Below are 13044 nucleotides of genomic sequence, written 5' to 3' on the forward strand. Positions count from 1 at the left end.
CTTTCAAAATCTTGTGAAGAGGTGACTCCCAACAAGTAGCACACACTGTCTCACGTGCACAAGTACTGGCCCAACACATCACTGTTAAAAGCCTTTTGCAGTACATGGAATGCTGTGGGTGTTCCTCCACCTGGTCACTTGTAATCCTGTAAGAGTATATGAATGCGAGTCCTAGCCTTAGGCACTTGCATTTCAAAAGTCTGATGGTTTGAATGTGGGAAGCAAAGCTTTTTCACATTGTGTGGTGACTGAAACAAAGACCTATTGTATGGTATTGCAGCCATACAAGGCAGTTTGTTCTCAGTTGAGTAGGAAAGAATTATTGCATGAATTCCAGCTAAAGCATCATACTATGCTTTGGTTTAACTGTTAATCATTTATTACTTCTGAAAAGGTATAAAAGAGTTAAAGCTGGCTTTAAATTTAATTCAGCAATTTAACTGTCCCTATTTCAGAGAAGTGGGCTGCGGTAGCAACCCTGACAAGGGCTGCTTCTGAACTGCTTTGAACTTGAGAAACCGCTGGAAGTGAAGAATACTTTGGATAAGTGGTGAGTAGCGCCTGGAAATTGGACTTGATACTTTGGAGCTACTTCTCAAATTTGGCAATGTTCTCAAGGGTTTGATTCAGGGAGGGAGGAACATTTATCTTGGTATAAACCAATTTTGTGAAAATTGTAAGCAAATAATTTCCCGTGATCCTCTCCTGGTTATTAGATTTCTATGGAAAATAACTTTATTTTTTCCCCTAGTTTATATTTTTAAAACCCACACAAAGCATTTAATTTTGAAATAGAAATTCAGTCTTTCCCCTTCTCAGTATAAGAGATCAGATTGTGACTTGTATGGAATACTGAAATCCAGGTACAATAATTCATCACCTTGTAAACACACTTTAGGACTGATGCCACAGATAGAGGGAAAAAGCGACATACTTTTTTTTTAATGTTATGTCAACTGATTATTTAAAAGAACAGGTGTTTCTGGAAGTTGGGGGGTCTACAGTATTTGAGAATTTAAGAATCAGAATACATAATTTGAGAACTCTTACTAAATAGTTCAGCACCATAGAAATGCTCTGTGCCCCATTAAAGTCATGCCACACCTAACTCCGGCAATGGTATTTTAATATTGGGACTGTTTGACTTTTTGCATAAGCAGTATAAGAAACATTGACTAGTACAGTATTATTTGCACCAGAATACATCTAGCTTAACAGAACTACTTGAGAAGAAAGTAATCCCTTCAGTTTCTAATGGGGTTCCAGAACACCTATTTTAACCAGATAGTTATGTCACTTAATCAAGATCTAATACATAAAGTGTTCCTGATTTGGGCAACACAGAAACTTGAAATGTATTCTTCACACTGCATACTCTCATTAATCAATCTTTTCATTAATCAATGGTGGATTTATTTTGTGTGGGTATATATGTGTGATTTACAGTACCAGGGAGAGGAGCACATTTATTGAAATAGACGCGATAGACTAATGACAGAAGCATCTAGCTTCAAGCAGAGAGGTCTTCAGCTTGTCTGTTACATTGCAAGGACAGCTCCTGTTTTGAAAGGTACAAGTGTTCACCCATGGAGAATTTCAGCTGTAGGTGAGTGGAAAAAAGGTAGCAGCACACAAGCTACAGGACAGAAGTAAGATTCAGAACTTTTCTCCTCTGTCCTCTTTTATTACAATTCTAGTACTGAATCAGGAAAAAAAAACAAACAAACAAAAAACCCCCCAACCAATAAAGGTCTTCTGAAGCACCTACCGATTTCCAGTACAATTAGATATCAGTTTACCATGGCCAAATAGGACTTGCTGAGTCTGTCTCAGTTATTTTTATACCACCATTTTTTCCAAAGCTTTGTGATTCACCATACTGCAGTGTCGTCTCTCTTTTGTCTTTCTCCCATTTAAAAGATACCAAACTATTCTGTGCTACACCTGAAAGAGGTTTACTCTGAGGAGTGCAAAGCAGTCCCTTTCCATTCCTGAGAGGCTGTGCTGGTTTATAATTACAAGTGAATTTTGTCACTGGAGGCTTCTCTTCACACATTTTCCTGTCCATTGTAGCACAATGTTGACACAGACATAATCTTTCTACAGAGGTAATATATTTTGCATTCGGGAGACAGACATGGAAGCTGCATATGCCCATCATGAGGAATTTTTGTCAGCATAACCTTTTATATTGCTGATAAACTGCCTGAAGCCTGCTTGTGTTGTGCCTTAGTTGGAGTGACCAGTGACTTGGTGTAAGTCCAGGCACATCTGAACAAGATGGCAAATGGGCCTTCACTGGCTACTGGCCCAAACAGTGCTTTATGGTCAGACTGGACAACAACAATAATTGATCTATTCCAGGTCTTATACACTTCTTATTTTGGTTTTTGGGGTTGATTTTTTTGTTTTGGTTTGGTTTTTTTTAGTAACTGTGGCTTATAACTTAGCTTTTCTGAGGTGGTCAACTCCTTCATGATTTTGTCATCTAACATAACAAATATGGCCATTTAAAATTTGAGTTCATCTGAAACAACTCCCTTTGCATATTTGCTTCTTGTGAACACAACAGCTTTCCAATGTCTTTTGTTTTTCCTGACTTGCCGTCAGTTAATGAATGCTGAATGTTCTGTAGAAGTTCAGAACCAAACCTAGATTACCTAGATTACAGTAGGTTTATCCACACCTCCCTCAAGTCAGTTTGCTGTGCCAGCCATAATGCTCCTGCTCCGCAAACTGCTGAGCCATCCTTGCCAAGGCTAACAATTTGTAGGACTCGGATTGCATGTCCTACTAATGAAGTCAACCCATTCATTGCTGAATAAACTGCTGGATAAGTAGGTAAGCAAACTGTAGCTCTGATCATAATGCTGAAACGGATGGTGCCCCCTGGCCTGGCGTAAATCAGCCATTCCTGACTCATGGGTCACCTCCTGACTAACTGTGGAAGCTAGGAAGCAGAAAGATCTAATCTTCCGTAATAAAGAATGGATCATGAATGAATATTTTTGGATCCACAATTTAAACAACTTACCTGGTACTAGCAATATGAACTTCAGGGGGAAGGAATACACTTTTCCACCCCATCTTTTAAAACCTTTCAATGAACGGCTAGCAGCAGCAGTAGTGCACATTTCAGACTTTCATTCCCCTAAGTGGAACTTCACTTCTTCAGATTTTGTTAAACACTGCAATTTGAAGACCGGGTTCCCGCTTGCTGTAATCATGTCTCTCTTCCCTGCACACAAGTCAGTAAGACTACAAAAGTAATACTGACAAATCCATGCAGGATTTCAGTGATTTCTACTCCCTCCTCAGCCCAGATTTCTTTTTTTTTTTTTTTTTTTGCATCACATTGAATGTCTGTCCTGGATATCATAACATGCCTTCTTCCACAGTCAAGTGGATATGTTCAAAAACAAGTGGAACAGGAGGGACAGTTCAGTCTGAACAATTCTGCAGATGGTGCACTGCTAGTAATTAAACCTTCCAGACACAGGAGACATATCTTAAGAGCATTTTAAAGATGGCTCAAAGAACAAGACAAAGAATCAGACATATAAAAAACAATGCCGTGAGGGAAGGTAGATACAAGTTATCCTTGCCTAGTGGCTTAGCTGTGAGGCTGCGTTATGTCTCTTTAGATGCTTGGCAGACTGTTCTTGACTGAGCCTGTGCTGTCTGTTCAAGTGCTACGCCCCATACATTATTTGTCTTGTAAGCTCTTAAATTCCAGTTTGATCACACTTTGTTTGTGCTTTATTGGAACCTTCGTTAATTTAATTATCCACATTATCTATATATGAGATACAGTATAGCATGTGGGAGCTGCAGTGAGCCAGTCTGATGTTATTTTTTGCTATGCTTGTTAAATGTGATATGAGACATGTGAACTGTTTGATGAGACTGAGCATCTCTCCTAGAAAGTGAAATACATTTGCCTTGAAAGCTCTTTTAGAAGAGTAATTTAGCAGGGATTGACAAAGGCCCTTTGCAGCAGAGTAAAAGGAGTTGTTTGCAGGTTTTTAGTATTGAGTGCACTGGGAGGTAAAGAGGGATGAAGGTAATTTTTCTGGCTTCGGCACTTACAGTATGCTGTCATGTCTCTAGCTTCTCTAACTTAAAAGCTCAGCCTGATGTCTTGGAACCATTTGATATAATGTCCCCAGTACTGCCAATGGCAGTACTTCTATCAGACAGGATTTCTTCTTAGAAAATGTATTGTTTGTGTGATGGCCTCAACACAATTTCCACTCCAATGTGCTGTTTCACTAAATTGACTGTTACTCCCCATGTATTATATAGCTCGCTATCTTGTAGACTCTTGTCTACAAGACAACTTGCATCCAAGATTGGATCTACTGATACCATAATGACCAAGTAAGCAAAGATCTTGAAATGTGCTGTCATCTGAAGATGTTGAGATAGAAGAACTTGGTAACCCATATTCCAAATGAACTGAACAGACTGATGGACTGCCCAAGACTATACAAAGAAGCACAGTGTAAATAACAGATAATCCATCCTCTTTGGAACTCCAGAAATCAGTTTAGTTTCTTAATAAATGATGATTAAAATGTCCTTTAACATTATTAAAGCATGTAAGGGGATGTTCAGGCAAGAATTTTCTATACAGAGCAGTAAATAAATGGACCTCTCCTTTGCAAATGCATTCAGGCAATGCCCCAGCTACTATAAGGTCTAATAATCATTAGAATCACACCACCAATTAATCCAGATGTCCTGGCTGCAACCCAGCGATAGTAAAGTAGTTCCACCTGACTATCTAAACTCCTTTTGTAGTTGCAATGGGTCTGATGCTCCTATTCTAATAGAGACAGCACATTCACTGAAGGGCCTGATACTGCAGCTTTTTCCCCTTCACTGCTTAGTTGGGGCTAGGAACTACTGCATGCTGCCCTCTGAGTAGACTACTTAAACACAGTTAGCATGTACGTTTCGATTGCTGCTAATTTGGTGCTGCTAATGCCTTCCTGAATGAGGAATCTGACTTTGAAGGGAGTAGCTAGACTTCTTATAGGCTTTGTCAAGTCCCTTCCTGGGTCAGGTTTATGATTTATTAAAAAAAGAAATCTGCATCAGCTGAACAGTACCACAACTTTCCCTCTTTTCTTCCTCAGCTATCACCTAACGAGGTAACGGAATGGAGAGCAAACAGCAAAGCAATGGTGAGATGAAAGAAAATAAGGTGGTGAAGAAAAAAGTGGTGAGTGGAATTCCCCAAACCTTCTGTCAACACATTTGTTTGCTATTTGGGGGACTGGAGGCAGAAAAATAACTTTTGGAACCTATCTGAATACTTGCAGGTGCAGGCTCAGTGTCTTGAACGCAGGAATGCTGCTGTTTCCTTTCTGCCTTTGGTACCTGCACTGCACCTGGTACCACAGGACTCTCATTTTCTCCTGTGTTTCTCTTTAACATGTATGTCTACTTTAAACTAGCCCAAAAAAGGGTTTAGGCAAATCATACTGGGATTACCTGACTTTAGGGATTTGACTAAAGCCCTCCCTTTTATGGGAGGGACTCTGTCATTTGAGAGCAGTGGTACCAGTTTTGAAGGAGAGTTTCTGTGCCTTCAGAAGGAATTTGTTGGAGGATCTATTCGTGGGAGAAAAGCTTTGATTTTGTCTCTGATACCTTTCTTATACAGAACCCACAAGCTGGTGTGTTCTTCCCCTTTTTGCCCTTCTGCTCTGACATGCGCAAGAAGAGCAAAATTATGCTTCTTTCCATAGGAATATGGAGACTTGAGCAAATGGAGGCTTCTGGGATGAAAATTTGAGGGGTATAGAGAGTAGCGTGTGTTTAGTTTCTGTAACTTCCTAACAGCAGCTGTAAAAGGTCAAAAAATGGGAGTGTGTTAAGGTGAGAAACTATGTATGCATTAATCACATGCAGACATATTATTTGTATTTGAGTACTAACAGAACTACTTGCACTGCACAATTTTAAATGAAACTAAATAAAATACAGGTGTGTGATTCATCTCAAATACACTCCATGCATTTTAGAGGCTTGATTCTCCTGACTTGACCCTTTTACTGCTTATGATCATTCAAAGACATTACAAATTATGTCTGGATCACCTATCTACGATGACATTTCTCAAAAAGTACAATAATTTTACATGTTAATGAGTAGCATCTGGCTTTCTACTCAAATACTGCTCAGCTTGATCTGAGTCAACGACACATTGAAGTTGCTGCATCATAAACTGCTTTCAAACCTGCAGTGCTTTACGGCATTACTTATTGTGGCTTTGAGAGCTCTAAGCTAGCTGTGAGGTCCGTAGCCTGTCAGAAGTGGCAACAGCACAGATTTACACCAATATAACCGCAGCCAGCTGGGAATAGTTCCTTATGCACTTAATACTCATCCACTGCCAACCTGAAGGTGTAGTATAACTCTGGGGAGGCCAAGATGCCCATGCTTGCAAATAGGTACCTTCAAAAATAATAGCAGCAGCTTTTACCTTCCGCAGGTAGCGTGTCTCATCACCATCTGTTACACAGCTGTAGTATGGCATACATCCATGCGCCGTGCGGTTAACGTCTTAATTGGCTACAAGGCTTGTGGTATCTTCACTTGCCAGCCTCGGCAACACGGGAAAACTCTTCCCCTCCTTACTCTAGCGTCTCGCCTACAGAAAGGCAGCCCAGGTTTCCAGACCGCAGCCGCGGCAGCCACCCACTCCAAGCCGTGGACCCCAGCCCCCATGCCACTCAGTGGAAGGCCGTGAGGGACACTCAATCGTGACATTTCCCCGCACTGGTGGGTAAATCCCTGCTGAGGGAAGGGTCCTGCCAGGAAACCACCCGCACGGCGCCGGGCACGCACATTTGCTGAAGTTACGTACAAGCAGGCAGATAGGTGAGCTCGCGCTCCTCCGTCCCCTGCGTCCCGCCCGCACCCCGGGGCGGCGTGCGCCGGGCACGGACTCCCTGCCCCCCCGGCAGCCGCCTCCCCCCGCGGCCGGCGCTGCAAAGCCGGCCCGGGCACCCCCCGAGCGCCAGGCGCCCCCCCCGCCCCCCCCCCGCTCGGCCACCGCCTCCCGCGGCCGCGCCCCCGCTGCGCCCCGCGCGCTGCCCGCCGGAGATGCGCGGCCGCTGCGCACGTGGCGGTAGCGGCATGGACCGTGCGGCGGGGCCGGAGGCGGCCACGCTGGTGGCGCGGGGAAAGGGGGGCGGCCGCCGCCGCGCTGGCAGGAGCGTAAGTAGCGCGGGGCAGCGCGGCGTCTCCCCCGGGCCGTTTTGTTTTGGAGGTGACCGTCGCCGTTTCAGCAGCGTGTCATCGGCGGAGCGGGCAGTAGGGCGGGGAGCTCGGCCTGCGCTGCCCGCGCCTGGGGGACGGGGAACCGGGGTGGGGGCTGAGTTCAGTCCTTTCCCGGCGCGGCGGGGTGGGAGGAACGGCGAGGCTGGCGCACGGCGGCGGGGGGGGCCGGAGCGACGCCGAGCCCTTCCCCGCTCGGGAAGTTGTTGGTGCCGGTGCAGAGAGGCCGGCGGCGGGCAGGCGCGGGGGCAGAGCTAAAATACCGCGGCCGCCGCGCCGGGACCCAGAGGACGGGCGGAGGGCAGCGCCGGCCGCCGCTGCGCGGGGAGAGCAGCCGCCCCCGCGGGCGGAGCGGAGCAGGGCGGGGGCGCCGGCCGCCCCCCCCGCTGCCTCCCGAGACCACCGGGACTGGCCGGTCCCCGGGGCAAGGGCAAGCGCGGGGCGAGCGGGGTGGCGGCTCCCCGCCCGCCGCCGCCGCGCCGAGGGCAGGGCAGCCGGCGGGGCCCCGTGTCCGCGCGCGCACCTGCCGGCACGGCCCTTCTCCGGGCTTAACGGTGCTGGGGTACCTGCTGCTCTCCTACAGCTGCATCTCCTCAAGGGTGGCGAGTAAGGTGCGCCAATTCCAGCTTCCCAATATCAGTAGAGAGTCTTAGAAATATCCGTTTAAGAATATTAAAACTTCCACGTAGGAGCGTGCAATGTTTACTCCTTATGGCTGAGAAGGGGTTTATAACTAACCAAAGTACAGTATTCTAAACCGTGTTTTGAAAACCAAAATGCGAACTGTCATACATTTAAAAAAAAAAAAAAGACAATTTAAGACTTATCGTAGTTGACAGTGATGTTACAGTGTATGCTGAGCTGGGATGGGAGTTGGCAAAAGCATCTTGTAGAGCATGGTGCCCTGGGATCTGTGGTAAGAACAAAACTGTGGACTTTCACAGGTAAGCACTTCCCAGGTATCTGGAGGTCTTTGCTGTGAACTGACATGCAACTTTCCTGCCTGAACACTTACTGCTGTGGTGGCGGTCACACCTACCTGCCCTTGCGCTGGTGGCTGCTACGCATGAGCACACGGATGGCAGTGAAGTCAAGGAACACCTATAAAGGAGGCGTGGTTGCCACCTTGTTTCCTGGTCACTGTAAAACACATTGGATTTTTGGGGGTGGTTTTTTCCTTTTTTTTTGTTAACGTTGTCACAGGGTTAATATTTGTCTGAGCAACAGATTTTTATTTTTTTTTTTTTTTTTTTTTCATTCTGTCTTCATTATGCTTTCATCTTTTATCTGGTGTTGCTGAAGCCTGAGCAAATATTTAAAATAGTGTATAAGGAGAATGAGGAGACAGGTCATGGAGAAATTGAAGTTCGTGTTCCAAGAACTGTGAACTGTGAATCAATTAAGTCTGAGGTTTTCTGCAGAGGGCTGTATACTTGAAAAATTCTTGGTATTGAAGTAGGTTATTTGCGATATTTTAAAATAAAGTAGATGTGGAGTTTTCTAATTTGGCAGCACTTTGTGATTTGTCCTGCCTTAGCTTCCACTTAGCCACATGTGCATATAATTTGCCAGCGCTGAGAGGTTTAAGCATTCACTGGAGTTTTTAATAACCACTACACTGTATGATCTGAATTGTTCTGTTTGCAGGATTTTTCTGATGGGTCTAACACTGTTAGAGTAGAGCGCTTTAGCAATATTGCGTCAACATTACCACACAGCACTTGTGAACTTGCACTTACCATTTGTGAACCCTTTGGGAGCAGCCTGGTAGACGTCCAGGAATATTCTCAGTGTTAATAGTTCAAAGTAGTAGCAGCTTCTGCTAAGTGTAGGAACACTTGCACATAATAGAGAAATAATGGACACCTAATATGAGGTGTTATCACCAGAAGCTAAATAAAGTCCTATGTCAACATTTCTACTTTTTGCTACCAAAGTAATGGTGCAAAGCTCTGTGTGTGTGTGGCAGGTTCATTTTAAGAAGCTGGCTAATAATAAGAAATTGTATTTGGCTTATGTAACGAACTCCACAGGATATATTTCTTAATGAGGCTTTTTTTCCCCCCTCGTACACTTCCTCCTGACCTGACTGAAAACAGGCTGGTTAATGAACTGTATAATGTCTTTAAAAGGTCCCGCATCATGTGGAAGAAATTAAAAACACTCAGCTATCCCACAGGGCTTGTTTTGAGCTCCACAGGGCAGCTGTGGAGCACCCCACTTTTGCTGGGTTGTACACTGTGGTCTCTGCCCTGGCACCTGAGAATCTCATCCTTCTTCATGGGTCATAGTGAGCCTACAACGATCGTGTGGAACATCAGCTCTGGCACATGCTAACAACCACAGTGCATTCACTTGCCCTTCTCTGCTGGTGATGCTGGTGGAGCTTGTTCAGTCCATCATCACTGCTTGTATGCCATGTGCTGGTTACACAAAACCTAGTTCGTGCTCCACGTCTTCGTTTTCCAAAGTGAACATACAGCTTTGTGCAGCTGACAGAATTTATTGACTCATTAACCCATTGTGCCTGCTGTAAGTGATATAACTGAAGCTGAGTTTATTAAGCCTGCTCAAGCAGGCCTTTCTCCTTTAGAAAGGATTGATGCTTCAGTGAGTGATGAGGCTGGGCATAAAATGACAGTGAGCTGTGTCTGAAGTTCTAGATTCTTAGCAGTTTTTGTTTTATTCAAAACATGTTAAAAAGCCACCTACTTTATCATTCAGAAGTCAAGAAAAGTGAGGTGTTTTCCATGATCTGCAAAACTTCATTCACAACTGACCAGCCACCAAAACACTGACTTTAACATCTCTTGGGGATAGCAACGGTCAATTCTGATGCCCTCTGATAATCCAGTAGGAGAACTGAGTGGCAGAAAGTCATACTGAGGAAGGTGGAAAGGACCCTGAAAATGCAAAATCTGTCAAATAAAAGCAGTCCTACGTTTTATTCAACAGCTAATGTGGAAGAAGTTGTTAGCATAGGTGGGCTAAAAACAGGATGAGGGGGATGGAGGGGAGAGACCTGAGGAGGGAGAAGTACAGGTGTGTCACTGGGGAAAAGGGCAAATGGCATCTCCACCAGAGAGTGTGTGTGTGTCAGCAAATTGCTGCTGGAGAGTTGCATTTGGGTTACAAAACCTAGTTTGTAGGCATAATTTTGCTTTTTTGGTCACAATTTCACTAATCTTTATACTCACGGGACTGGGGGGCACACGATCTGACAGGTTTTCACAGAAGTCAGGTCTACCCACGGACCTGTTGCATCAAATATATACAACTACTTGCTTTGTTGCATTAGTGCTATGTTGCCAAGTTACCTTTCCTGAGAATGTGCTTCTTCAGCATTTTACTTTTTGGGTTGCTTACACAAAAATCTGTGAGGTTGAAAGAAGTTCAGATGTTCACTTATGCCTTGGTAAACGTTAACTGAGATGCTGTCACTCAAATTTACTGTTCCTCATCGCAGCAAGGGGAGGTGTTTCAGGGTATTATTTTGCCGCAAGGATATATGCCTGCAGAAGCTATACAAGATAGTGTAAAGAGTGTTTAAAACCTGAGGCACGTTAATTTAAAGTATACTAACAACAGCTGCATCTTTCTTTGTTTTTCAGAATTGGTCTGGGAGTCTTGTTGTTGCCTCTTTAACTGGTGCTTTCGGATCATCTTTTCTTTATGGTTACAATCTCTCAGTGGTGAACGCTCCTGCAACGGTAAGTGGCTGACAAAACTGCAATTTAGTATCAGTAGAGGGCAGCCTTGTCCAGCTAGTGTGCACTCCTCAACATGCTGCTTTTATGATCTTGATGTAGTAAAAGAGGTTAAATCTCATATGTTAACTTTCCTTTGCCTGAAAACCTCTTTCTGCTGTCCATGAGGGTTTTGCACAATTGCAGTAGCTGTCATGAAACTAAATGTTGCTGCTGAGGTGAGAGAGTGCACGTGGTTTGCTTCTCATTCTCCCTAAGCCCAGACTTAATACTAAATCTTCTTGCACACTTTTGCAGAAGGTATTTTTAATAGTCTGTCTTTATGACTAGCGAGTACTTGGTGGCTCTATGCACATGTTCAGCAACTTCTGTTCACTTCATTCAGTTCTGGAAGTTTGCACAACATTTCATTCCCACAGTACTGACATTATAAATAATGCCTCTGGCATCATCTTAAATAATGGGCCTCTTCTTCTGTGTTTCGTGGTGATGCCTTGTTTAGTTCTGAGTCCAAAACTGCTGTGTTGACCATCTGTTGGCTGCAACATATGGAATAGATTTGATGAATAGAGTACTGTGAAATCAGTGTGCAGTATTTGGGGGAATTTCATTAAAATATCAGTTATCGCAAACGGCACTCGGAACATTTGGGTTTTACACTGGCTGTCTAGAGATCCTCAATTCAGTCAAGCATAGCAATGGGTAATAGCATAGGTAAGCATATACCATAGCATAGGTAAGCAATTCAGTGGGGTTGCAAGCAACACTATTTTGAAAAGGTAGCTAGTAAATTTTGGGAACTAACTGTGGAAATGCTATTGTGAAACAGTTCCTTTCCAAAGCTAAGCTCCTTCTTTTATGGAAATCTCTTATGAAACCGTGTGGTTAGGTTTCCACCTATGCAGGTTGGTTAAATTAAAGATGGATACAATATTTATGCAAATAATGAAAGAAGATTTTTTTTTTTTTAAATGATGTTTCATACGTGTATTTTATTTGGTAAACTGATGACCCGAAGAACTAGGAAGAGGCTTACTCTGTTGGAAGCTCTAATTGCCCCCTTCTTAACTTCTGGGAATTTTCTTGGAAGTTCCTGTTCCTTTTTGTACAAATAACACAGGGTTGGACAAACTGGGTATTTATTCTAGCATGACATGTCTGGGTATCACTTCACCTCGCATTCGTCAGAAGATAAACATAGGTTAGAAGAAATCAACAGGAATCCGAATTTCTGTGAGCAATGGTATTGATTGTTCTGATGGTAGACATTCTTCCTGCACAGCCTCGGTACTGTCAACAGAGGGGTGAGAATTATCTGATTTCTAAAGTGTTAAGTGCCATTTAAAAAATGGACTGTCCTGGTAGTCAGGGCTATCCTGTCACTTTCTGCGGGAGTAAAGGAAAGAAAGGATGACAGGATGCGCTCTTTGGCAACACTCAAATGGTTAGGTTTGAGCCATTTGATAGATTATAGTGATGACCAGAGTGTGGGTGGGGAGGATGGAGGTGCAACCATACCATGAGAAATGCTAAATTCCAGGCGTTGTGGTTAGTAACGCTTCCAGGATTGTCCATTTTTGCTTGAAATCTTTTCTGTTGATTTTGGACTGAAACCGGGCACTGTGGTAATGGCTTCAATCATACCGTTGACAGGTTTGCATGAAGTCCTCCTTTTTGCATTGTGGTGTTTCAGTGTTTGAGCATTTTATGTCTGTCTTATTCATGTTGTCACACATTAGCTAGGGCTAAGAATAGTCCTACTGACAGGGAATGCATAGCTGTGTAGTTCAAGAGCAAAATACCAGTGTGGCATCTGGTCCCCCCTCTAGTCCCAGGGTTAATCTGTATCATCCATTTGCCTAGGACAGACTACCTTCCTGTCCCTGTCCCCAGAGCTGTGGTGACTAGGTTGAAGGGAAGAGTCTGGGCTCTGCTGGTAGCCGTGGTGGGGAGGAGCGAGCTATACCAAAGCTGTGCTTCTTGCAGCACAAGAAAAGGAACCTCTGCCCCATCTGTTTTCCCCCTGAATGTCACCAAATCAGTCTGC

General features: G+C 44.1%; 1 protein-coding gene across 3 annotated transcripts in view; it reads left to right on the forward strand.

Moving 5' to 3' along the window:
* The first annotated feature begins 467 nt into the window (after nucleotides 1-467).
* Nucleotides 468-13044, forward strand: part of SLC2A9 (solute carrier family 2 member 9) — a 105518-nt gene continuing 92941 nt past the window's right edge. For 2 of the 3 annotated variants that reach the window (XM_037384775.1, XM_037384786.1), the window contains exons 1-2: nucleotides 7099-7230; nucleotides 10902-11000. In XM_037384775.1, coding sequence (XP_037240672.1) covers nucleotides 7117-7230; nucleotides 10902-11000 — 213 coding nt within the window. In that variant the 5' untranslated portion in view covers nucleotides 7099-7116. Of the gene's footprint in view, nucleotides 551-5141; nucleotides 5228-7098; nucleotides 7231-10901; nucleotides 11001-13044 lie in introns of those variants that run through there. The other variant, XM_037384797.1, reaches the window with a different exon arrangement.

Source organism: Falco rusticolus, chromosome 1, assembly GCF_015220075.1.
Source record: "Falco rusticolus isolate bFalRus1 chromosome 1, bFalRus1.pri, whole genome shotgun sequence".
In the NCBI taxonomy this organism is placed as follows: domain Eukaryota; kingdom Metazoa; phylum Chordata; class Aves; order Falconiformes; family Falconidae; genus Falco; species Falco rusticolus.